The sequence below is a fragment of the Meleagris gallopavo genome, chromosome 16 (genome assembly GCF_905368555.1).
Source record: "Meleagris gallopavo chromosome 16, MGAL_WU_HG_1.1, whole genome shotgun sequence".
Classification (NCBI taxonomy): Eukaryota; Metazoa; Chordata; class Aves; order Galliformes; family Phasianidae; genus Meleagris; species Meleagris gallopavo.
In genome coordinates, this window is record NC_139419.1 from 11,994,092 (window position 1) to 12,018,837 (window position 24,746).

Below are 24,746 nucleotides of genomic sequence, written 5' to 3' on the forward strand. Positions count from 1 at the left end.
GTCTCTGGATTCTTCTCAGGAATTTGCTCCCGGGGTCTAGTTTGACCCACCTTGGGGAGCAGGGCCCATCACTGAGCTAAAACGTGTCTGCCATGTTGAGTGAACAACTCGTTGGGAAGGTGAGGAATCTGAGTTTCTCCAGGGATTATTCTAATTAGACACTAGCTATTTTTAGCCCATATCATACGTTGGAAACACAGCTTTAAAATCACCCTAGAGCAGCCAAGTTAAATACTGTAATAACCCTGAAAATAGGGTTAGTGAATTTAATGGCTAACAATAACATTTCTAGCAATAACACTAAACCAGAGGCACTAACTGCCATGCTTCTTGGCACAAGCTGAATACCAGGAGGGTCAGGAAATAATCTGCAACATTTGATGGAAGCTCACAAGTCTCTTGTTCTGTTCAGCAGAAGCACTGTCATTAGCCACTGTGAGTGATGGGTGTCCGAAGTCACTTGAATATACACTGTCAAATTGTAGAAACAAATTATATTTACAGCAGCTTCTATATTTATGAATATTACTGCAGTAAGTCTCATAAATTATCCAGCAAACCAGTGATTATGGCTAATGGGAAGGAGGCCAGTGGCTTAGTGCCCAGAGTAGCACAAGAATCCTGGGCTTCGTCTCAGCTTGTTCTGGGACCAGGAAGGAGCAGCACCAAGTCCTCCCTGAGTGCTCCACAGTCCCTCTGTGCCATGGTGTTGAGCACCTCAGCTCAGCAGAGAGCTGTGGACCTGTAAGTATAACATACTGGTGAGTCTGATCCGTATTTCTTTCTCCTGGGTGATGCAGTATGCCCTCATATCAGGATCGTGCTTCCTGGGCTACATACACGCCGAAGCTGAGGTTTGGCAAAAGCTCTGGGGGAAAAAGTCCCTTCTTATTCCTAATGTAGCAGCCTCATCTGACAGTCCTTCAATTACTTGAGCACAGGTTTGGAAAGATTCGAGTTAAACAGCTCCAAATATGCAAGTTTGATCTTATTTTATAGCCACAGAATTGCCACCTGCTTTAAAACCTTTATGCTGTCCCCTGAGGAACAGCATGAAGTATTGTCCCGCAGCACTCCCTGGCACAGGGGAGTCTTCACACCAGGCTCCCAGCACAGCCTGGGCAGAGATCTCCATTCCCAGGTGGGGGGCAGGCAGAGGCTGCTGGAGCGATTCTCTCAGGCTTGCAATCTCCCACAGCCAGAGACAGTTCAAGTCCTGGTTCCCTGCAGGTAACCCTGCGGATCTGTGCGGTACCGTCATCCTCAGACGTTTGGGCTTTGTTTGCCCTTATCCACATGTCTCTCACTCTGCAACCTTTTAGCTGCCTTCCCACATGGTAACAACTGGACCTAGTTCAAGCCACCAGCTGGAGATTCAGCTCCCAAACCAGCTGTGGGAGCAGCTTTATTTGAATAAATTCTCTAAGACTGTCCAGACCAAAGCAACAGAGCACACTGCTTTTCTGCTTTCCTGCACTTGGCTCTCCCAAGGGCTTTGTTGTTGGGGATGCAAAAAGCCCCTGGGGTTACACAGTTGGAACTGTCCATAGCAGTCAGATTTCATGTTCCCATGCATCTGACTGGGGTAAAGACTGTCAATTTGCATCATCTTGAGCACAGCTGTCTGCAGAAAACTGAGATTTCAGTTTTGGACTTTTTTTGATTTGCTTTACTTTTGTGTGTGTGTGTGTGTCCAGACATCACCCTTATTTATGCAGCAAACTCTTTCAAGGAGTGTGACAGGTTCAGGGCTGTATGAGAGGTGACTGCACAGCCAGTTGGCCTGCAGTGCACGTTTTCCATACATCCCTTAAAAATATCTGCCAGCTAACCCAATCAGCACAGCTGGAATGTGCCCTTCCCCATCCATCCATGGCCTTTGTGAGCACATCTCACAGGGGTCTCTGACACAAAAGGATTTTCCCCACACACATCACCACGAGGACCAAGAAATCTTGACAGCACTGGGAGAGTTAAACTCAAAATGCGAAGTTTTGCTTAGTTTGTTGTGGTCTGCCAGAGCACTTCAGAATCTGCCCTGAGCACTGGAAGCACCACCTCCACCCTACAGACAACGAGGTAAAATGCTGCTCAACAACCAATTTCTTTAATCCCTCAGGTTTTTTGCTACTACAGCCCTTTATGTCAGCATCAATTTCTCTGTCGCTGTGGAACATCTCCATAGCCCAGGTGTGTGGCTGCAATCCTACATCTGTTGATCCCACTCTGCTGGTGTCCTCTCTTTCTCCAAAGGAGGATTTCAGAGTTCTGAAATCACCCTGACTTTCTTTCCGGTGGTCCCAAAAGTAGTTTGCATTCTTTGCATTTCTGGAGACCACCCAGTGCAAGCACAGTTTCTCCTGGCACCAAAGACCCAAGTGCCAAAGTCAGGGAGGGTGAAGCCAGACCCTGGGAGCACCTCGCCACTCCATGGGAAATGATTCCTCTTGAATGAGACCACGGGAGAGTGCTGATGGGGAAGCTCAGCTTCTCTTGTTCCTGAATGCACCAAATCTGGGGTATACATTATCCCCAAACAGCTGGTTCAGCAATGTGCACAGCCTTCTCCTGGGAAAGGTCAGGCATACAGCATGCCGAGGGCTGACAGGGCAGGGCAGAGGAGTCACTCGCTGCAACATTTCCCCTCTAGTGATCACTTAGTTTATCTTTGATTAGAAGAGACTTTGTTTTTTACTTCAACCAGTCAGCCTGAGAAAAACAGTATGGCAGTGCTTCAAACTGTCCAGCTAACTGCTTTCCTGAAAGCATTTTGAGGGCTCATCTTACCCACAGAAATTGCTCCAGAGAAACAGCACTGAGTCCAAAAACGGATCCTACAACATGTAAGTTCTAGCCCTTCCAGCTGAAAAAATGAATTTGATTCCAACAGGAACTGATACGTGAGTGAATTTAGTGATGCCCATGTAAGATGTGTAAATAGCATGTGTAAATAACACCATAGCTATTTGGATGTTGGTGACTGCAGCAAATGCATTGAGCCGTTCTGCCTCCCCTTGTGAACGCAACAAGTCGGCTGCATTAAGGCATTCTTCAAAATTATTTTCTCACTGTGGACACAAAGAGAAATTCTACATCTGCTCAGACCAAGGAAAGCAAACCCCAAAGCCCAGCTGTGGTCATTTTATCGACACAAGGAGGAATTCTGGAATTCTGACTTAACTCTAACGTGTCTTTTGTTACCCCATATCACTGTACATTTGTTAAGACTACAAGTGGCCAACAATTCCAGTGGAGACACAATGGCAAGTTTTATGTGAAGGTTTAACTAGCACAGCCCACAACATGTAGCAATGCACAGCTCCTGCTGCACTTGCAGAGAGAAAACAGATAAGTAGGAAAAAGCCATGAGCTAAGTAAATGTGATAAATTTTCAGGAAGTAGGAACAAATAAATTGGGAGCTTAGCTATTTTGAAAGTCATTCCTATTTTGTCAGTGCGTATTTGTATTGGCTCTGTGTTCCTAACTTTCCAGTAAAAATTCTGTTTCTCACCATGTGACAACATATTTTAACACACAGCCAAAAGCAATCCATATTCCAGCTAAAGCACCATCGATGTCCATGTTGTACGTACAGAAAACCTCCGTTATGGCTGCTTGGAAAAGGGAGAAATGTTTCAGATCACTGCATCCAGGTGTGATTTGTATCTTAACCAGCTCCAGGACTAAGCCTGAAGGGAGTACATATGTTCCACTACAAGGGCACAAAATGTTCCCAATTGCAGTTCTTGCGTGTCTTTCTTTGCCCACCCATGACCACGGAAGAGTGAGCAGATGTGGAAGAATGAGAAGCAGTGTGCTAGTTAGCCCTGCTGCTCAATGAGCATTAAGGCCTTTAGTTAGGGTGGGTGTGCTGTAGAAGATTGCTGATTTCTGTATAACCACCCCAGACTGTACAGAAGTGACAGGAGGATGTGGCATTGGTTATTTAATCCTGGTTACCCACACAAGGCCATCTGAAAGCTGGAAGTCCTGAAGAGCGGAGCCCCTCCACCATCTGTGCAGCTTCCAGGGGCAAAGCCAACTCCTTCATCCTTCCTTCAAAGCCCATTAAAAACCCTTACATAGAGCTTTTCTCTTATACTGCCAAAAGTTTCTCCTTGTCAGTGTAGAGGAATTACCACCTCAAACAGGGTAAGATCCCCTAGCAACGGGACTTTTTTCATTAATAATTAAACTACACTGGGATTTTCCCAACAGAATTTGAATGGTCAGAGTATGAATTTTCTTGGTCAGAATATGATTTTCCTTTTATTTTATCTTTTATTTTTTCTTTCTACATTCCTCAAGTAAAAGCCACAGCAAAGCTGCAGCACAGACCTGTCCTGGCTGAAGCAGATGTTAAAAATGAGGGAATGCTGCAGAAAGCTTTGGTGATTTATATGTGAAGCAAACTTCACCTATATTGCAGTTATGCCTCAGGACTGCTTTTTTTCCTGGGAATATCCGAGTTCCCATCTCTTCAAAAAAAAAGAGACATTTGTTTTCAGTGACAGTACTTGGAACTGGAACACCAAGTCCAATGCCAACTGAAAAATTGATATGCAGAGGGTGCACCTCACTGCTTTCCAGTTCCTTGAATTCTCACCCCAGAGCCTGCACGCCACTGCAGGCAACAGTCACATCAAACCTAATGATTTTCTTTCAGATTTGACAGTTCAAGAGCCTTTTTAAAGGGGGAAAAAAACAAACAAACAAACAAACAAAAAAAAAACGAGACCTCAGAGAGAAGCAGGAGATCTTTCAGTGAAACAAAGCACAACAGACCTCCATATCTGATTTCCCTTTTTTTTCCATCTCCTCCTGTCCTCCTGAGGACCTCATCATGCTATCAGCTCCCCTGCTCCCCCATTCCCACCTGTACCTCCCCATATGCTACATCTCCCCGGTGCCCCATAGGCAGCATGGGACAGGAGGGTGGCCAGCACCACTGTGTTGAGTGCCTGGAGGAGTGCAAGGAATTGCTGAGCACTTTGTTTTTCTTTTTCTAATGTGGCAGAGAGAAAAATGTCATTCCAGATCTGTACCCACTACCTAGAAACTGGGTTTCATAAAATCTATGGGAACTCAGTCTGCAGAATTCAAAAGGGAAGGACACCTACATTAAGGCAATGTGAGTGCATTAGGATTCTTATCCTGGAATAGGTTTAAAGGGAGATGAAACAGCAATTTTAGTCACAGTTACTACATTTGAAACGCAAAACCCGTGAGAGAAGGATCTCTGGTTCCTGTTTGGCCTATAAGCCCTGAGATGAGCCTCTCTTATGCAGCATTTAGAATCTTTTCTTTTTTGTATCTACTGGGACAAGCAGCTGGAGTTACCAAACACTGGGAATATCATTAACTTACACTTAAGTCAGAGCTCATCTTTTTGCTGCTAGCACTGCTACACAGGCAGCACACCCTTTCTCAGATCACAGCCCACATACAAACAGCTCTGGTCAATGATTATCCCTTGCAAAAAGCCTGTGACACCGTCCCTCCGGTCACCTGTTTACATCCCAAATGTTCTCAAGTTCTGCTATTTCAAGCTTAACTCTTCTGACCTTAGTCAACGATATTCAATCCAAGCCCTCCTTCCCATATCCTGCAAGGCAAACAACTTCAGGTCAGTTTTAGCAACCAGTGCTATGTCGTGCCTGTGGTCAATGACTAAATATGCCCACGCCCACGTCTCCTAAATTGGGATGTCTGTGATAGCAAACAGCAGGGTCTGGCTGGGCAGCTCTGTTTCACTGAAGACAATTTGGGGCGTTTTTGCTCTTGAACATTTTCTTTCACCTTCAGACCATTGCCTGGATGATTTCTGACTTATTAGGAGGGACCAACAAAGCAGGATAAGCAAAACCATTGTGACTCCCACAGAATGCCTCCACAAGCAGATGAGTCAGATAACAACTCCACGAAGCAGAAGATATCTGCCTCCAACAGTGCAAAGTACAAAAGCTTACAGATGGTACAAAACCAGGTCAGATTGTCATATTTCTCCTAAATACTTCACAGACTCAGCAGGTTGCAGCTCAGAGACTTCCTGGGTTGGAGATGGTGTGTCTGTGTTTAATACCCCTGAATGGAGCTTCCTACCGAGCATTTACTCAAACAGTTCTTGAGCCCATACAACTTTCTGTGTCCATAGGGCCCTATATAAAAAAGCTCCTCAGCTTATGTGTGAACTCTTTCTTTTTGATTCTGCTCTTTCCATTTCAGTCTTTGTTCACTGTCCCCAGGACAGTGAGAGACTGAGTCCCATTCAAGGGGTGAGCACCTGGTCTTGTTTGGAAGATGCTCTGTTGTCCCAGGAGAGCCAGTCAGTAGGTGAGCAGTCTTTATTCCAGCACACTCACACAACACAAACATCACCTTTGCAAAGTTCCCTTTGGTGGACACCAATGCAATGTAACGAAATGACTCCCTGCAGCTTTTCTGTATTTAAAGGGGTAAAGGATTACTCCTCTAAAAACAAATGTTCAGAAGCAGCTCAGCTGCATCTTAGTTCGTGCATTTTTCATCTCTTGGGAGACAGTGCTAAAGCTTACCTGAACTACTCCACGCCATTGCATGCTGACACTGCACAGGTTGCAGAAAAAGTGTTATTCAGTTTGTTACCCTGACCTCAACTCTGCTGATGCGTCTCATTTGTGCCTGCTTCTCCTCTTACTGCTCTAGCCTATGCATGCCAAAGGTGATCTGTTGCTGGTCCAGGGATTACAGACACGCTTGTGTGCTTTCACAGGGATAGACAGCTCCGCACCATCACACCATCAGAAGAACCAGTTCAAGGAGCTGGTTTAAGTACAAGTCTGCAAGTTATCGTACTGGCACAGTGGAGGGGAAGCTGCTCTGCAGGACAGGGACAAGAACAAGTGCCTGGAGGCAAAGAGCACTGAAAGTGGCATTTTCCCTGCATCCAGTACATGCTGAGCACTCTCAGCAGATGGGCAGTGCTGGAGGTGGCTGGTAGCTCTTAGGCTTGCAAAGCTCTGACTTTATACACACACATACATATACACATGCATACATATGTACGCAGTTCCTTCCCACTATATTTATATGTCAAGCATGCAGTATGACTTCTCTTGATTTAGGCAACACTGAATAAACCATCTTTAACACTTTCAGAAAAGAAAATGCAGTTTTTAGAAAAGCCTGGCTGCTGGCTTGTGGCAGCTCCATCTCACGTCTCCCAACAACCAGTCAGTTCAGCCGAACTTTTGGTCTCTGTCTCAGCTTCCCACCAGTCCTGCCCCATGCAGCTGGGAGAGATCTCAGGCACATCAACGCCACCAAAACCCAGCAGACTGGCCTGCTTGCTTGTTTTTTTTTCTATTTGTTTCTCTGCATTGAGTGATCCCGTAAAGCAAAGCATTTCTGTCATGTCAGGGAACCAAAATGTCCTGTATCCAAAACAAAAATAGAGACCCAATAAAATCCATTAGTATGTTACTAAATAAGACTTGCCTGCCCTCTCTGGCCCAGAGCTGAGGTTCCCAGGAGGTCTGTTAATATTCTGTTTTCCCATTACATGCAATGCACTTGCTAGGATTCTTTGCACTCCGAGTACAAAGTGGGTGGAATGGCATCCATCATGGATGTCACCAAATTTAGAATAAAACATACACATCTGCTTACATAACAAGTCGAATGGGCTTGGTTCACAGAACTAGATATTTGATCCATGGCTCAGCTTGGGTGCGGGAGATACCAAAGTGGCTATAAGCCTTTCTCCCATCCAGTAGCTGAATAGCTCTGGTACTAATTTGAGGACCATGTGTACATACCTCTAACAGGCACTGGCTGGGAATAGCTCTGAACAAGACACACTGGGAATTGAAGCGAAGTAGGCAGCAGCAACCAAGACTGGATGTCACGGGAGGCCAGGAGTGGATGTCATAAAATCCCTGTGCTGTTTGGAACTTCTTCATCCATAAGAATTCTTCAATAGGTTGCCCATTAAATTTTGCAGCTGACTTGCAAATCCTGGTGAGAGTCATGTGGCCATGGCAAATGACCAGTCAGCAGTCACTGCGGGGAACTGACTTTGTGTGTCCTTCTAACTGAACACGAAATCCTGTTTCCACAAATATCACGAAAGTTTTGGCATCTTACATGGAGAAAACTTGGATATCTGTCCCTTAAGCTTTCTTCTTCTTTCATGCTGATCTGCTGTCTGCACATCCTGGAAGCTGTGGGGAACAACTTTGCAAGCACTGTACACATGCAGTGTGTACACTTTGCAAGAGTGTGCCACAGAGCCCAGGACTCCAATAGCCAGATTTTCTAACAATGGGCTCCGAGTCATTCCTTTCAAGGAAAACATTAAAAATGCTTTTGCCCAATAGGGGGGGAAACTTCAGTCTTCCCTTTAATCTTCCCAAACGAATCAGCTTTTACAGGAGGCTATTTTAGGTGTTGATTCTGTAATAGTGAAGTTATTGGACAAACGAAGAACATGGTATACGCTGTAGCTTTGAACGATTCACATTCCTCAGGTGCTAAAAGCTTGAAATACTTCCTCTGGGCATGAAATAGATCTGCCATCAAAGAAGTCAGCAGTCCTCACAGTGCCTGTTCCACAGATTCCCAAAGGAGAAAGTCTGCAGAGCTGAACTGGTCTGACCCCAGGAAGTCCTTTCCACGTCTCTCATTCTTGCCTCGTTTTGCCTTGAATTTTCAGGATTTGCTGAAAGGCCAATCTGATGATTGGCTGTCTGTCTTTCCGTACGCATTCTTGGCCTTCCTTCTTAGATTAACACAATATTAAAGCTGGGATGTTAACCATGTGAGTGAGGGGGTCCAAGATGCTAACAAAGCCCTTCTGAAGAATTCTCAGAATTCTGGAGAACTCAGTCAACACTGCTTACACTTTTTTTTTTACATTTCCTGATTTCTTTGCTAATAACACAAGAAACTGATTTCAGACTGAAGCGAAGTGCAGCCAGACAATAACATCTCCGTAACAATTCTAACTACTGTGAGCTTATCTGTGTCCATTTTAGCAAAACAAGGTGCTGTAAAGATCTCCAATTAAAACATTCATAACTTTTCTTCCCTTTCTTGGACCACCGATGGGAAAAGCATGAAGAAAATAAAGCAAGCACAGGGTGTTGCATGGAGAGCTTTGGATGTAGTAACAGTTGGAAGTGAACCAAGTAAAAACCAACCCAGCAACTCCCTCCTTCCTATACTGGGAGATAACTACATCATCTCTCATTGCAAGTTTATGAATTAGATGATGCTAAATGCTCCTTCTTGGCATGGCTGCCTCTTGCACACCCCACACAATTGGTGCAGTGCTAAGTATTTTTAGGACATTTTATTGTAGAAATTATTTATGAACCAACAGCCCCAACTGCGTGTCTCCAGAACACGATGAGGAAAGCTGTGTTTTGAGCCTGCGCTCCATCTGGGTAAAAGCTGAAGCCGAGAATCTTCTGCAGGCCAGGCACTCGTTCAGGCAGCTGAGGGAACAATTCATGCAGCCTTCTGTAAAGTCGGCTTGTGGCCGTATTCATCACAACGTATATTTTTCTGAGCTTTATTAACATGAGAGCGCAGCGTGCTATAGAGGTGATACTGAGGCAAAGCCAAAAACCCGCAGAACGCTTCACAAGCGAAGGGAAGCCAATACACGGCCGTCGTTCCACGCAGGCCGCCGCCGGCCGCGGCCTAGCCGTGCGAAGGGAGGCGGCTCCCCGCAGCAGCCCGCCCCGCAGCAGCCCGCCCCGCCCCGCCCCGCCCCGCCCGGCTGCGCCCAACGGCGGAGCGCGGCCCGGTAGGTGCGTGTGCGGAACGGCTGGGCCGCCTGCAGGCCGCAGCGAGGCCCGGCCCGGCGGGGTGCGGGGCGCCTCGGGGAGCCCTTGTCCTCTCTGCGCCCCGGGTGGGCTGAGCGGGTGTCGGTGGGCCGGGCGTTGGAGCGTAAACGCGTCCTGCGGTGTGAAAGCCGTGTGCTTCTGGGCTCTTCTCAGCGCAGCCCTGACTGCTCTTTTGTGCCAGCAGGAATGGCGAATGCGTCGGGGTTTGTCGTCAAAAAGGCTGTGAGGTCTCACCCAGCTGTCGGCGTGGTTATCGGTGCTGTTTGTTTCCACGTTACAGGGCTGCGTCCTCAAGCATCGCTCTTCTAAAAAATATTTGCTGTGTGCTGTGAGTCAGCGGTGTTGCACAGGCTGTAATGGACACTCAGAAAAACGCTACCATCCCCACTGTGTGCATACGTTCAGGCTGGGGGGAACGCGGCCTGACCAGCTGTACAGTAAAGTGTACACGTGCATTTTGAATAAGGCTGCACTGTGGTTTCCTGTCACGTTGCTTCTGTTCTGCAGGGAGCTTCCTTTGGCCTCTCTGTGCGTTAGGTGAAAGGCTGTGGATTCAGTGACAGGTGGTGCAGAGATTTCAGAGAAGAGGGATCTTGTAGCTAAAGGCTGGAAATTCAACGGATACTGTGTGTATCTGCCACAACAGTGACAGGATTTGGACCCAATCAAGAGGAGAGATACCCAATCTACAGGAATGCCATCTGATTGGAAGATCTGCTTTGAAAATCTCTTCTAAACAAGATTGCCATGTTAGAATTGAGGCTACTGTGCCATGAAAGGGAAAGTGTTTGAGGTCTGCTGGTTCACATCTATGTTTGACTCAGATTTTCACAGCCTTTACAGTAAGCAGTGATTTCATAGCTTCCAGTTATAGGAGAGGCTTTAGCTTTTGTTCCTGTGTTATCAGAAGTTTTTTGTCTCACCAGTGTTATCAGTTTTTTGGCTCACATACAGCATGTGATCCAAAGCTGTGAGGGAATTTGTCCTCATTCCTCAGATCCTTTGTTGATGTAGAGCCCGAAGGCTTCATTCTCGGGTTTTGAAAATGCTTGCTATTGTGGTGGACATTACATCAGCTATTTATCTTAACCTGCATTTACAAGTGTATCTCTGCAGATCATCATCCATTAAGGCTTAGAGTCAGTATTTTGTTTTCTTACTTTAATTATTTGACTGTGTCTGGTACTACAGTGCAAAACACAGACAAATATTCTCCCTGTTACCATACAGATTAATCCCAAACCACTAAATGTAGAAAATCCTTCCTCTGAAAATAGAAGAAAGGCAATTTCTCACTCACAGACACAAGTTCATAACACGTGTGATTCAACCTCTCAGCTGACTCTCCTAGAGCAGCATCTTAGCTATTACTGAGTTTGTTTCATGACTGATGGCAAAGTGTGATTTTCTGCATCTGGTTTTGCTGGAGAGTTCAGGCTGTGCAGGGCTTCAATACTAAGAGCTTTCTTTGAGTAGCTGGCCTGAAATCTGGAGGAAATTATCTGTCCCATAGCCCTACTGTCAAAACCACAGGACTTCAGATATTACTCCTCTGTAAGGACTGGGTATGCAGCAGATCCTTTCTCTGGGTTTGAGCTGAGGAGGAACCATGAGAACCTTCTGCTTCTGTACTTATGCAGGGAGCAACTCCAGGATTCTTCTGTGGGTAAATCTTTGTGCTCTGTGCCTTTCCTCCTGGTCCTTAAGTTGCTGTGCTTCAACAGAAGCCCTTAAGTGGAACCCTCTGGATATTATTTGGATGTTTGAAGGTTTCAGTCAGTCACAGGTTTTCCTTTTTATCAATGCATTAATGAGAGAGACATCTTTGGTCATTCAGTGAACTTTACAAATCATGAGTGTTTTCAGTGCCGTCATGTAAGTGGAAAAAAAATTACTCATAGATGATTAGCCAAATACTCCCAAGGGACATTTGCTGTACATGTCGATGTACATCAGAAAACGGAACTGCCTATCAGTGTTTGTGGCCTCGCTGAATGCTGCTTGATAATGGCTTGGTCAACTCGGGTCTCTGGGGACTGAGCTAACTAACATCCATTGCCAGTGTTATACTTAACTTGTGTGCTTTCATTTCGTGCAGCTTTGTCACACTGCTGGAGTGGTGGGGAAGAATTAGAATAGAATAAAGTGACTTAAGAAAGTCAACCAAAATTAAGTGGAATTTTGATGAGGGATTTTTTTTCTTCATGATGTTTCATTGCTTTCTCTCATTTGGTATCTTCTTTGGTCTTCACAGAAGCATGATTATTTTTGACTCTGAAAAGCTCAAGATGTCCAGCAGGCAGTAGGAGCAGAGACTGGAGCTGAAAGGACTCCGTGCAGGAAATGACATTGCCAGACCTACAGAGCCCTCAGTAAGGTGTATACAATCATTGTTTATTTTACCATCCTTTGGGGTATTAGTAGGATTGCAAATTCTATCAAAGTCTGTATCTGAAAAGATTTATGTAGTATTTGTGATTATAGTTATCAACCCCTGCCTGTACTCTTCTTTCAGGAAGGTTTTTATGCCTCTTCTCACACTGTTGTCCAGAGAAATGCCTGCAGCCCTCTGGTTCAGTGTGAGCAACTCCTGCCTCAATAAGATGGTTCCCATCCTAAACACTTTGTGGAAAGATAGGAAAAAAGAGGGTGTGAGTAAATAGGCAGCCCTCCCAGTGAGTGGAGGTCACCTCTAGAGTGGTGCAAGGATGTGCTGAGCAACATTTTGCAGTGACCTGGAAAAGGGGCATGGTGCTGACTGTCACAATGTTTCCAGCTGGTTTAACTTTATTTTAGGTGGTGAAGAGGAAGGGTGGGCAGTGAGTTGTAAATGCAAACTGATTCATATGGCCAGGGGAGCAGTCCTAATTTCACACACAAAATGAGTGAGTTTTTGGAGCTGTAATGACTACTTCTGTTATGCTTTCTTCTTCAGTAAAGAAGGCAAGGCATACTTTACCATGTCTCTTGCAAATACAAGTAGTAGGGAGAACCAAACTGCATTTCTGAGAGGCAGGCTCAGAACTCCTTAAGGGAACGTGTAGCAATGCGTAGGTAAGTGGTGGTTGTTGCAGTGTGGTTGGATGATGTTACCCTGGTTCAGAGGACCATTGGATGAACTGTCCTTTGGTTACTACATACGTGGAGCTGTGTCTGCTTCAAAGTTTTCTGGCCAGAGATGTGGAGGATGCTTTGAGAAGCACTGTGTGTTCCTTCTATTCTTTCCTTGCCTTCTGCTTTTGACCTGTGATGAGAGCAGGATGCAGGAAGAAATGTCCTTTGCTTTTGCCCACTGTGCTATTTGTATATACCCACATAAAATTTATACAACTGGGAACTGTATAAGGAATTGTTTCCCCAGAAGTGGCACACGCATACACTGCTTCATCATATGTGTGTCAGGAGCATCTGGCAGCTGCAGGTATCTGGGTATATGCAAATTACTGATGCAATTACTTTGTCTTATTGACTACACAAGGAAATACCTACCCGTGCAGTCTTAAAAGGATTGAAGAACTCTGTGTAGACTCTGTTGTCCCTTGTCTTCAGGGGGTGTCTGCTGCTGAGCTGTATTTTTACATCAGTGTCAGTGTTTCTGATTCTGGCTTAACAGGGGCCCTAAACAATTGCCTGAGAATAGCCCAGCAGGCCTGAACACTTCAGGCACTGCGCAGAGCTGTTCAGTTCTTTCTCTTCTGACTTCTCTGCTTTTTTATGTATCTGCACACAGGTGCTTAACAGCTTGCAGCTGGTTTGGTTACAACAGAATTAGTAAAAAATGATTGAATCCACAGCTGGTTCTTATTTGGGGGCACACAAAGGCTGTAGAATTTGTCTGCAGATGTGAAGAGATGGTGTCTCTTACTTCCCAAATAAATAGGGCTTGGGTACTTGAAATGCACTGATACCTATGCTGTGTTTTTTCATATGCAAGAAGGGATTTGTTCATAAAGGTAACATCCTGTGTAGAAAAAGCAGATAGGCTTTGAGGCATAGAGTTTTATGTCTTGTATCATGGCGTGGACAAACACAAAGCATGCATTGGGGCTTTTCTGGATTTCTGAGACAGTATTGCATTCCCTTCACTCTGTTATTGCTTTTAAAGCAGTCGCATGTTGTAGGCTCTGAATTTCTCATGACTGTGAGGCAGTATCCTACTGCTGCCTCTAATGAGAAGTGAAGATGCTGAGGTCTGTGTAGGATCAGCCTAGAGCAATGTAATTACAAGTGCCCTTGGGCTGCCAGTGTAATGTTTGTCTAAGAGCACTTTTATCTTCTAAGAATGACTTAACTGCGAAGGCAGTAGGTGTCAGGCAACTCAGATCCTGTTTCTGATGCTGCGTTCCATAAAAGCACAAATTGAGAGATTGGTTACGTTTTCAGCATGTCTTCATGTAGTTCCAGTTAATACTGTCAGAGAAGCCTGGAAGTAGTTTTCAGCAGAAAACATTTACTTGGTTGACTTTTTAGAAGTTATGATATGGAGAAGTGTTCCTCTTTTGTCCCTTCCTTCCTAAACTTTCTGTTATTCACATCCCCCTTCCCAGACAGGACTCATATTTGCAAAGTCCATCAGACAATTTAGTCTGAGGGAGGTAAGTGGCTTTCAGTGACATTTCTAGGAGTTGCCACAAAGTAAAAGCTGTAGCACAGAGCAGAACACCTGACGTGGAGTTGGCAATTCTATGGCAAGTCTCTGACATGTTTTTATTGCAATACAGAATGCAGATGTTGCACTAAAATAGCTCCAACCAAAGCTGGTTGCAGTCTCAGTGCTAATCCATCACCCCTAGCTTCCACATCATGCTGTTAGCCAGCAGACACTTCGGAGAGCTTTACAGAATAGGTAAGTTTGTTCTTGTTTGACAAGAGTAAGGACTGCAGCACAGAAAAAGACACGCAAACATTTTGAAGCCAGCACATTGGTGACAAACCTCGAAGAACAATTTCAGGTTATGTAGTTGTCACAAATACATTCTGTAGTTTGGAACACGCTGTTCTTCATCTCTTTGGTAGGTGAGCTGAAGCCTTACTTTGTGGAGGTCTTAGTACAGTCATTTCTGCAGCGTGACAAGCTTGACAGTGACTGTAAATCAGGCATCTCCCAGCTCCAGTGTTCTGTATCCCCTGGAGATTTGGATTCTTACCCATTACATCACTATTTAAAACGATTGATATGTCACTTCTGTGAACTTTTTGAACCAGCACAATTTTAGAAGTGTTTTCATATTCTCTTTTGTCTGCTTAATAGATTATTTAAATTCTCAGTAAAAAGAAGATGGTACAGGTTTACCTTTGCTTTCATATTTCCTAACCTAACAGTTAGCAAACATATTTTTACTGCTACGTGGACCAGAGTTTATTGTTATCTTAAGCCCTTAAAAGATGAAAGCTCAAACTGCAGTATTCTGTTTGCATGTCAGTAGAGCCCAATATTTGCCTAACCTGACATAAATCCAGCTGAATATGTCACCTGCTCCTTTGGTTTGCCTGGACTGTCTAATCAGTAATACCTTTCACAGCCTTTGTAGAGGGATGTGTAAAAATAAGAATTTGTGGAAATGAATTATTTTAAAATAATCTTTACATTTCCAAATATGTTTGCATTTATTTCCTAGAACTATGTCAAGAAAAAGAAAGCTGTTGGCTCAATTAAGTGCCCTCCAAAGCAACTCCAGCATCCCCCCTTCTGATGCCTTGAAGAGCCCCACCACGACTCCTGATGGGAACTCTTCTCCAAAAAGCAGCAAATATTTTGTAACAGAGAAAAAACAATCTTCCCAACTTGAAGCAGATTTCTTCAACCAGCCCTGTATCAGCCTGGCCAAATCCTTCCTGGGACAGGTAAGACATAACACTGACATGAGCTCTACATGCTGCAGTACAATAATAATTCAATGTAAAGGGATGAGTTGGTTTTTTTTTTTGCAGTTTGCCTCTGGGGCTTTGCTATTTCAGGAGTAGTGTTCTCATTATTTTTCTTGTAAAATTCTGGTTAAATTGAAGACTAGTTATTAAATCTATTTTGGATGTAGTCACAGAGGTAATTTTTTAGGTTTAATTTACTGTCGCACTTCAGAATTAGTTCATTTTTTGTGGAGTTTCTCCTTTTTTTCTGGTTTACTGAAATACACTTTGCTGTTTGTGGTTTGAAGGTTGTTTAAGGCCAATTATTTTCCCTTCAGGTACTTCTTTGTTTGTTTTTGGCTCCTGCTTTTCCCACTGGAAAGTAATGCTGTGCAGCCAGCATCATTTCCTTCTCTACCTCCATTTGATGATCTCGTGATGCTAATAGCAGGTCCTTGGCCTTTTCTGACTGATCTCCACTGTCGTAGTGTACTGACATATTTTATTCTCATCTGGCAGTTCAGCAGCCTGCTTGATACTTTCCTTTATGCTGCCTTGTATGCTCTAAAAGTTTGATCTTTTATTTTTGCAGTTCTGAATAACTCAGGCTTACCAGTAGAGATGGTGCTCACCTCTCCCACATTATTAACAGAAATATGTGAGGCAGCATAGGCCCTGGCATGGAGGCCTCTGGGACTCCACAGCTCTGCAGTTAAACTCTGTTCACTCTGAAATCTGTTCTTTCTGAGGTCTTAAGTCATTACCTGCTCATGAAAGGACCTCCTCCCTTATGCCAACGCAGAAATGTTGAGGAATCTTTGGACCCTGCCTTTGGGAGAAGGGGAGCTAAACTGTGTCTCTTCTGCTCAGCGAGTCCTTCAAAAAACTCTCTTTTCATTTCAGAGAGCTCCTCCAATGTTGTCCCTGTAAAAAGTTTGAGTCTGGGACCTTCTAAACACAATTGCAGAATGTGTTTTTACTATCAGTGCTGTGATCTTACCTTCTCTGAGTCCTCTTTATATTTTTATTACCTATAGGGTAAAGAAACTTCCTGGGTTCTCTTTGCTTTAGATACTTCAGGAATTTGTTCCAGTAACTTTGTTTTGGCCTGTATCTCTGAATCTACCATTGGTTTTACTTCTGAAGGATATTGTCTTACATGTAATGGACACCTTTGCTCTGCTTTGCTCCTGCTGTGTTTATTTTTAGCCTTTCTCAACCTCTCTCTTATACATCAAATGTATTTTTTCTCTTTATAGACATCCTGCTAGAAGTTTGCCTTTCCTGCTTTGACTTCTGGCTGTCTCTTTTAAGTTCTTAACAAGTTTCCTTGTTTTATGTAGTTTCCCTTTTTGCTGATAAGCAATACTGTACCAGATTATTTTTGGACTTTAATACTTGTGTAAGGATCCTGAATTTTAAGCTTCATGGTCATGACACAAAGTTGTTTTTCAGTGCTGAGTCTTTGGCAAAGAGTTTGGATCAGTTTGAGAGCTTTGTTTTCTCTTGGGAGGTCCCTGATTACTGACTCTGCAAAGTACTTTTTGGTGTCTAGAAAATAGAGTCCGTGTCCCATCCCACTGTGAGATTTTCTTGCTGTGTATGAAGACACCTGAAGCTGTCCACTAATGCATTTTCTGGTGTCTCAATGACTTTAACATCCTCATACATTCATCTCCCTTGGCAGATAATACTTTACTCCTAATTCTATCCTTTTCCTCTTTAGGCCTAGAATTACAAACCAGGCAAATTCGATGTCATTTTAACATTTTCTTTAAAGTATAACATATGTTCTCCTGTGACCCACTCCATGCTCTTGTTTTCATATAACTGCACTGGTAGTTTAGTGCTTTGTTATCTTTGTTCTACCAGACCTTGGAGGTGCTTTCTGTACTAGCATTACTTATTACATTTAACTGTTTCAGTTGTAGATATTTTTTCAGAAGAGTCAGGGAAATGCCTGCATACTCTTAAAACTGTAACCTTACCACTGCTTTTCATTGTACTGAAAGAGCAGTTTGGCCACATGGGTGTGCTTTTGGAGTATTGACATGCACCAGTACTTTTCTGAAGTCATTGTTTTTCACAACAATAAATTACTGATGTTTTCAATTAATTGGGAAATACTGTGGGGAAAGCATGAGATGCAGGAATTGCAGCTTTGTAAGGAGTTCACTCATTGTTTTATTTTCTTCAGGAGAATATTTTCAGAGTTGTGGCTGTTTATTTTTCTTTTCCTCATCTACTTGGTTTTATTTAAGGAGCTGGCAGCAAGGAGGAGCACACTGCAGTAACAAAGACCTGCTGTTTCTGCCTGAGGCCAATTATCAGCTCTCCTGCACTGGTCCTCTACGTGGTGCAGAAAACACAGAAACAGCACTGATATTTCAATTATGGTTATCTCTATAGTTAGGTGCCAGGACTTTTTTGAAACACCTCCAAGGGGAGAGTCTATCCAATCACAGCAGTTATTTGGTTAATGCTGCTGTCATATTTCTTCTGATTGAACGAATACTCATTCGTGGTGCTTTGTATCAGTGGTGCTTTTTGCCTTAAACCGCGTGCAGTCCTGGTGGTTTGGGGTGAGAATGCAGAAAAGAACCACAGAAGCAGTTCTGTGGGCTGTGGGGATTGCTGCTTTGTTGTACATGTGGTCATAAATTAATTCGGTACGATACTGCCACAGCTTTGTCCCCCAAGCATTTTGCTGGGTGAATGATAGGTAGAAACGTCTTGTACTGGGATGTGGTCCAGACAGTAGAAATTGGAATCGTTCATGCTAGCTTACAGACTGCGTTCAGAGAGTGAGAGGACAGTGGGCAGTGCCATAAGGGCCCTTTTCCTGGTGACTTTGCTTCAAGCAGCCTTGTGCTCTGGTTACTTTGCACGGGGGGCTGTTGCTAACTGATGCCCTCTGACCTCTGTTTCAGATTCTAGTTCGCAAACTTCCTGACGGCAGGGAACTCTGGGGGAGGATTGTTGAAACAGAAGCTTATCTTGGTGGGGAAGATGAAGCTTCTCACTCCAAAGGTGGGAAGCAAACTCAACGGAACGCAGCCATGTTCATGAAACCAGGAACTCTGTACGTGTATCAGATCTATGGGATTTATTTCTGCGTGAACGTTTCCAGCCAAGGTGAGTTGAGGCCAAAGCACATTCAGTGGCCTATATGTCAGCTTCAAAAACTATCAGCAGGGCCATCTCTGGCTACACAGCCAGCTGGGATTTTGGTGCTGTTCAGATGCAGAAATAAAGATCAAGGACTGGAAGGGAATCTTTGCAGGATGGTGCTTTCGGTTTGGATGACCCGAGCTGATGCCTCATCCCTGTGATGCGGTGCACTTTGTTCCTTCAGGGTGGTGGTGTGAAAAGAAACTTGCAGTCTAGTGAAAGTCTAAATCTTGGTGTCCACTGTCAGGAGAAGAAAGTTTTCTGTCTCCTGCCTTTATCCCCAGAAACTAAATGCCAAGGAAAACGAAAAGATCTAAGATGTCTGAGCATTTTATCTGAGTTGCTACAGAAGCTTTTTAGCTGCTTTGCTTTATCTTCAAGAAAAACAAACTAAAAAAGAAAATCTCAAAAGCAGGCTGTGACAGGATCTGCAATCCTCCTTTATTGCTCTCATGATAATAAACCAATCCTTAATCAAATGATTCTCCTTTTAACAAGCAGGTGTTGCTTTCCTTACAGATGATAGTTTTTGCCTCAGAAAAAGAATGGTTTTGGTTAATTACGTACCTTGAAATTGCAGTATGTGTTTCTTAAACACTGATTTTGTTTGAAAAATCTCAAAAAATTCTTTTCCACCATTTCCAAGATACGGCATATTGTATATTCCACAGCAGAATGCGTTGTGATGATGACCATTAGCCCTCTGGTTTTGGCCTTTGGAAGGTAGCCAAGCAGAAAAACAGTGCCAGGTAATAGTGTGGGGAAAGAGCCTGTCTTCCTAAGTGGAAGTCTGGAGTCTGATGGATGAACACATGTGAACTGCATTACCACGTCTCTGCCAAAGCTGTTCAGATAACGAAAGCAGAATGATTCTTTGTTCAAAACGGGGCTCTTAGCATTTGAAATACTGGCAAATAATAAAGGGACGAAGGGGGAATCTTTGTGTACATCACTGAGGTAAAGCTGAGTCCTGTAGGATTTTACTGGAAGAGGCCTTCCTGTTGCTGCTGACAGCCGCGTGGTGTATCTCTACATTGCTTTGCATTGAGGAGAAATCCTAAATGATAGCAAAATATACCCAGTGTCTCAGTGCACATGAATCCCACAGCGCATCTTGGTGCTGGCAGCAGAATCATCTTAGCACACAGAGCTTTCCCAGGAGCTGAGAGGCACACTGGGCTTCCCTCACTTCAGGAAGGCAGTAATTGCTGGTCGAGCTTCTCTTTGACTTTGCTGTGGTTTGTTTGTCAGGAGTTTGCCAATGTGAGCATTTTGCTGCCAGACCTGAAGTAATCTCTTGTAAAATGGGGATCCCGGTGATTCTGTACCCAGGCGCGGGGTCACACAGCGGGGATCCCAGACCGGGACTTTGAAGGAAGTGTTTTGGGAACAGTGAGTCAGATGGGTGGAGAGAGGAGAAAATTTTCTTCTCTCCGGCATCCAGGAGCTGTTTCCAAGACTGAGAGCTGGAGTCAGTCCAGGGAAGGAGAAGCGAGCAGCGCAGCGCGGGTGTGGGACTTCCTTATCGTTCTGTGATTCCTGACTGCCCAAGGACAGAACCGGCCTCTTCCTTGTTGTCAGATCCCAGCTTTTAGCTCTAAATCCACTCCTTACATGGAGTGACTCTGCTAGGCGTGGGAGGGCAATGTGTGGTGTTTCTGGGCTGGAGCACGGGCCGGGCACTCCTGCCAACAGCAGTGTCTGTGTCAGGCAGCTGCTGAAGGCAAGTAGCCCTGGGAGCAAGCTGGGCAGGCTATACAGAGAAGGCTGCAGCACTCTGGCAGGCAGGAGGTGAGCCAGAAGGATGCGGCTACTGCTTAGCAGTTAAATAAAACTGATGTGCAAGCACCCTCAGGAGGTCCCAAACGTCCTCCTAGGAGGAGTGGGCAGAGAAAGCAGTAGCTCATTGTGGCATCCCTGAGCTCCTGTCTTCCCCTGGCGGTCTTGCTCTAATTCTCATCTGTTGTGCACATAGCTAGAAAGAGCTGGAAAGCTTTCCAGTGGAAATGCTCACAGAGCAGCTGGAGACAAATGCCAGGTACCCTGCTACTGCTGCGTGGGGGTCAGGGAGCGCTGCAGCTGCTCTCAGCATGTGCCTTTATTCACATCAGCTCACAAGGACACTTGAATTCAAGTGCCCGCAGTTTCTACTTGCATCTGTGATGGATGAGGGCAAGGAGTGTAATTAGCCATTCCTCAGATGCAAGAGCATCCCAACGTGAAGGATATTTCTGTGTGCATGGATGAAAAGCAGAATTAGGACGTGGAGGATGTTCTTAAAAATCTAAAATGATCTTTGAGCTCTAAATCACTGCAGCAGCTTTTGGCTGCCAGATTAGCTTCATTCCCTTCCTTAGCAAAGGGAGTGCCTGCAAACAGATTGCGGACAGCTGTTGGAAGTGTTTGTTTCACGGAGCTGTGCAGAGGGCAGGGGGGCTCTGTGCAGTGCAAGGCAGTAGGCACACCTGGCAACAGCAAGAGATCGGGCTTTCAGTTTGTGAGCTGAGAGCAGCTTGTTGTGGCACTTGTACAAAATAGGAGAGGGATTCTATTTGGGGGAATTGCGGGTCCCTGGGGATCTGCTGGGCTACGAGAGCCTTTGCCAGGCTTGAGCACAGCTCCAGATGTTTGCGGCTGGAGAGGGAAAGGAAGTCCTTGCAGAGCAGCATCCCCAGTGCTGAGGCGGAGGGGAGGAATGCCGTGGGCAGCCCCGCACAACAAGCACTGTGTGGGGCAGCACACAGGCTGCATTGCCAGGCCCTCACCTCTCCCACTCAGGGTCAGAAGAAGACCTTCCCTGCTTTCCAATGGAAAATACTGGAGAAGTATTTCTGTCCCATTTGGGCTGGAAATCTTCCTTGCAGGGGATTTTCTCTGCTCAGAGCTGCGTCTTTGCTTCACCTTCACCAAAATGAGGGGGAGCAGCCGGTCCCAGTGGCTGTGGGGAGCCATAAGTTCCTAGGCTCCTTGCTGGCAGGGTGATGAATCACACTGGAGAAGAAAACAGGAGTTTTCTTCACTTTTTGTCACAGATGGGGCTGTCTTTGCTGAAGCGATGCTCCCAGGGCTGTGCAGCCCCATGCTACCCCAGCACCCATCTCACAAGAGCTTCCCTGGCACGAGGACGCTGACCTCGCTCCTCTGTATCACCCAAGGCCGTGTTTGTCACACCCACACCTCAGCCTGTCACTTGGATCAGTAATGCTTCCACCCAGGGCTCCTTCAGAGCGGCCCAGCTGCTCCCCAGCCCACAGCTACATGCCAGAAGCCCTCCTCCAGTCCAGCTCTGCCTCGTTCTGTTGGCAGCATCTGGACTTCTTTCTCCTCTCATTTGCTGGCTGGAGACCTTATCATCAGAGTTTATTATAAATCCACTGGGTTTGGGAGCAGCTTTGGATAGTTATGTCAAAACTGAACCATGTGTGTATTCATTCCTCAACATCGTGGTGATATAAGAAAAACCTCTTGCCCTCTGGCAAGCCTTGGAGCTGCAGCTTGGCCTAGGAACATCAGGAAGTGGGGCTGGGGGAGGACAGATGAACCAAGGACACAGAGCTGTGGGATGCTGGACATTCAGCATAGGGAAGGGAGTGCACTGACCACGGGTTAGCAGCCTGAGGGAAGCACAGGCCCTTTGGCTGGATGCTGCAGGCAACTCCCTGCTCTGCCAGGGGCAGGGAATGCAACTGAAGTGCTTCTGCTGAGATGTTCCTTCTGAACAAACCTGTACTAACACGTGGCTCTTTTTCTGCACAGGGGAAGGGGCTGCAGTCTTACTCCGCTCTCTGGAGCCTCTCCAGGGTTTGGATGTGATGAGGGAGCTGCGCAGCACTTCAAGGAAAGGACCTGCAAAGCCACTGAAGGACTGGCAGCTGTGTAATGGGCCCTCCAAGCTCTGCCAAGCATTTGGGATTGATAAGGCTTTTGACCAAAGGGACCTGACTCAAGATGCAGCCATCTGGATGGTACCTGGACAGGAGCTGCCAGGGGAGCAGGACGTGGTAGCCACGACCAGGATTGGTATTGGGAACAGAGGGGAATGGTCACAGAAACCTCTGAGGTTTTATTTACGGGGAAACAAATTTGTGAGTGTTGTAGACAAGAAAATGGAGCGAGAGATGGCAGGAATGGAACCCATCTCTTGCAGCTGATGAATCTTGCAAGTGTGCCACCAACCAGGACTTGAGCTGTGCTCTTTAGGAGAGTCTCAAGCCATGTTGGGGCAGCAGCAAGGGCAGCTTGGAGGTTTTTAACAATAAACATACTTTATTGCAGCAAGGTGGAATTTTATTCATGGGGCAGGCTAGAATGGATCTCCCAGCAGAACTGAGGTTGGATTTGAGCACTGAAAGCCACTTTCTCCCTTGTGAATGGATCCAGGCTCTGGTAAGGTGGATGACTAGTGAAGGGTCACTGCTTTGACCTGCTGTGCTGCTCCCCTTTGTGCTGGCCCCCAGGAGAGGCCAGAACACTTGGTTTCTTCAGTGGAATGCCAAAAGAGTGGGTGGCAGTAGGGCTGACAGAAACTATGGGAGAGCTGGGTTTGATCGGACTGGACATGAGGAGGGGAAAGAAAAATCCTGCTGCTGACTACAGCTGCCTAGTGGGAGGATGCAGAGAAGGCAGAGCCAGAGTTTTGTCAGAGGTACACAGGGACAGGATGAGATGTAATGGGCACAAGCTAGAAAACAGGAAATTCTCATTAGCTATATGGAAAACTGTTTCACCATGAGGGTGGTCAAATGCTGGAACTGGGAGCAATCAGACCTACCAGACAAGCTCTTGAATGACCTGATGTAACATTTTCTCTGAGCAGAATTTGGATAGAAGACCTCTAGAGACCCTGACCAACCTACACTATTCTATAAAATCCAGTGAGTTTTTTGCTTTGTTTATTTTTCCAGCTGCTTTTGAGACCAGTTCAAAGTTTATGAGTGTGGGAGCCCGAACATAGAGGAAGAACCAGTGCTGAGATCTCTGCCTCACAGCTCTTTCTGCAGAGCTGCAGCCTGCTATGAAGTACAGAGGGAGGGAAAAAGTAGGATTCAGGGGAGAATCCACAGAATTGCAGCCATGCTGGCAGTTTGCCCTGCACATGTGGCACCAAGCCCTGCAGCTAGGCCAAACAGTTGCTTGGATCTCAGGTTAGCTGCACGCTTCTCCACAGACAGGTGCTCCCTGCCTTACCTGTGCTGTGTGCTGTGCTGCACCAAGCCACATCTTGCACAAATAATCCACTGCCAGACTGATGGTACCACTGTGCTGTGCTCCAAGCAGCCCCTGGACAAGCTGTGTCTTTTCACAGCTGGCTGACAACCAGTAGGCAGCTGTCCTGCCCATTCCAGACAGGGATTTCTCTCCTCATTTAGGATTCTTGTGCAAGAAAAAACTCAAGTTTTCAAACCCCTCGACCCACCCCTTCTGAACACACCTTGCCATGTCCGGCTCATTAACTCACCTTCAGATGCAGCTGCTGGGGACTGGGTGGGCCGGTGTTGTGCTGATTTCAGCTCAGACATCACTTTTGTTCTTCTGTAACATCCCTGCTTGCAGCTGCAGGAAGGCTCGCAAAAGGGATTGTGCTGAAGTAGCTCCCATCGGGAATCCAGTGCGCTGCAGGCCCTGTGCTGTTCCTTGCTGGCTGCAGGTAAGTTGTACAATGCTCACATTTTCACCTCCAGTTGTGTGGGCAAGTGAAGCCCCACTCACAGTCCTGCAGCTCTGGGAAAAAGCTCCAGCTTGTGTGTGTGTGTAATAAGGGAAAGTCTAAATGAGGAACACCACACACCCCTGGAAGCCACCAGCACCATAGAAGCAAAGATCTCCCCACCCTCCTCGGGTACAGAGCTGTGCAGACAGCCTGGGCTCTCGCTTGGTCTTTCCTTCCTGAACAGAGC

At 45.6% G+C, this 24,746-nt stretch overlaps 1 protein-coding gene across 6 annotated transcripts; it reads left to right on the plus strand.

Moving 5' to 3' along the window:
* The first annotated feature begins 9,725 nt into the window (after positions 1-9,725).
* Positions 9,726-23,123, plus strand: MPG (N-methylpurine DNA glycosylase). 6 transcript variants are annotated; one of them, XM_085238097.1, is made up of 5 exons: positions 9,726-9,791; positions 12,086-12,203; positions 15,450-15,675; positions 18,609-18,813; positions 22,606-23,123. In XM_085238097.1, exons 2-5 carry the CDS (start codon positions 12,175-12,177, stop codon positions 22,998-23,000), a joined length of 855 nt encoding a protein of 284 aa, XP_085094223.1. In that variant the 5' UTR covers positions 9,726-9,791; positions 12,086-12,174; the 3' UTR covers positions 23,001-23,123. The 6 variants fall into 6 exon arrangements, with proteins under 6 accessions (XP_085094223.1, XP_085094222.1, XP_010717700.1 ...); XM_085238096.1 differs by having other exon boundaries at positions 9,743-9,795; XM_010719398.4 differs by lacking the exon at positions 9,726-9,791 and adding an exon at positions 10,116-10,673.
* The last annotated feature ends 1,623 nt before the right edge of the window (positions 23,124-24,746 follow it).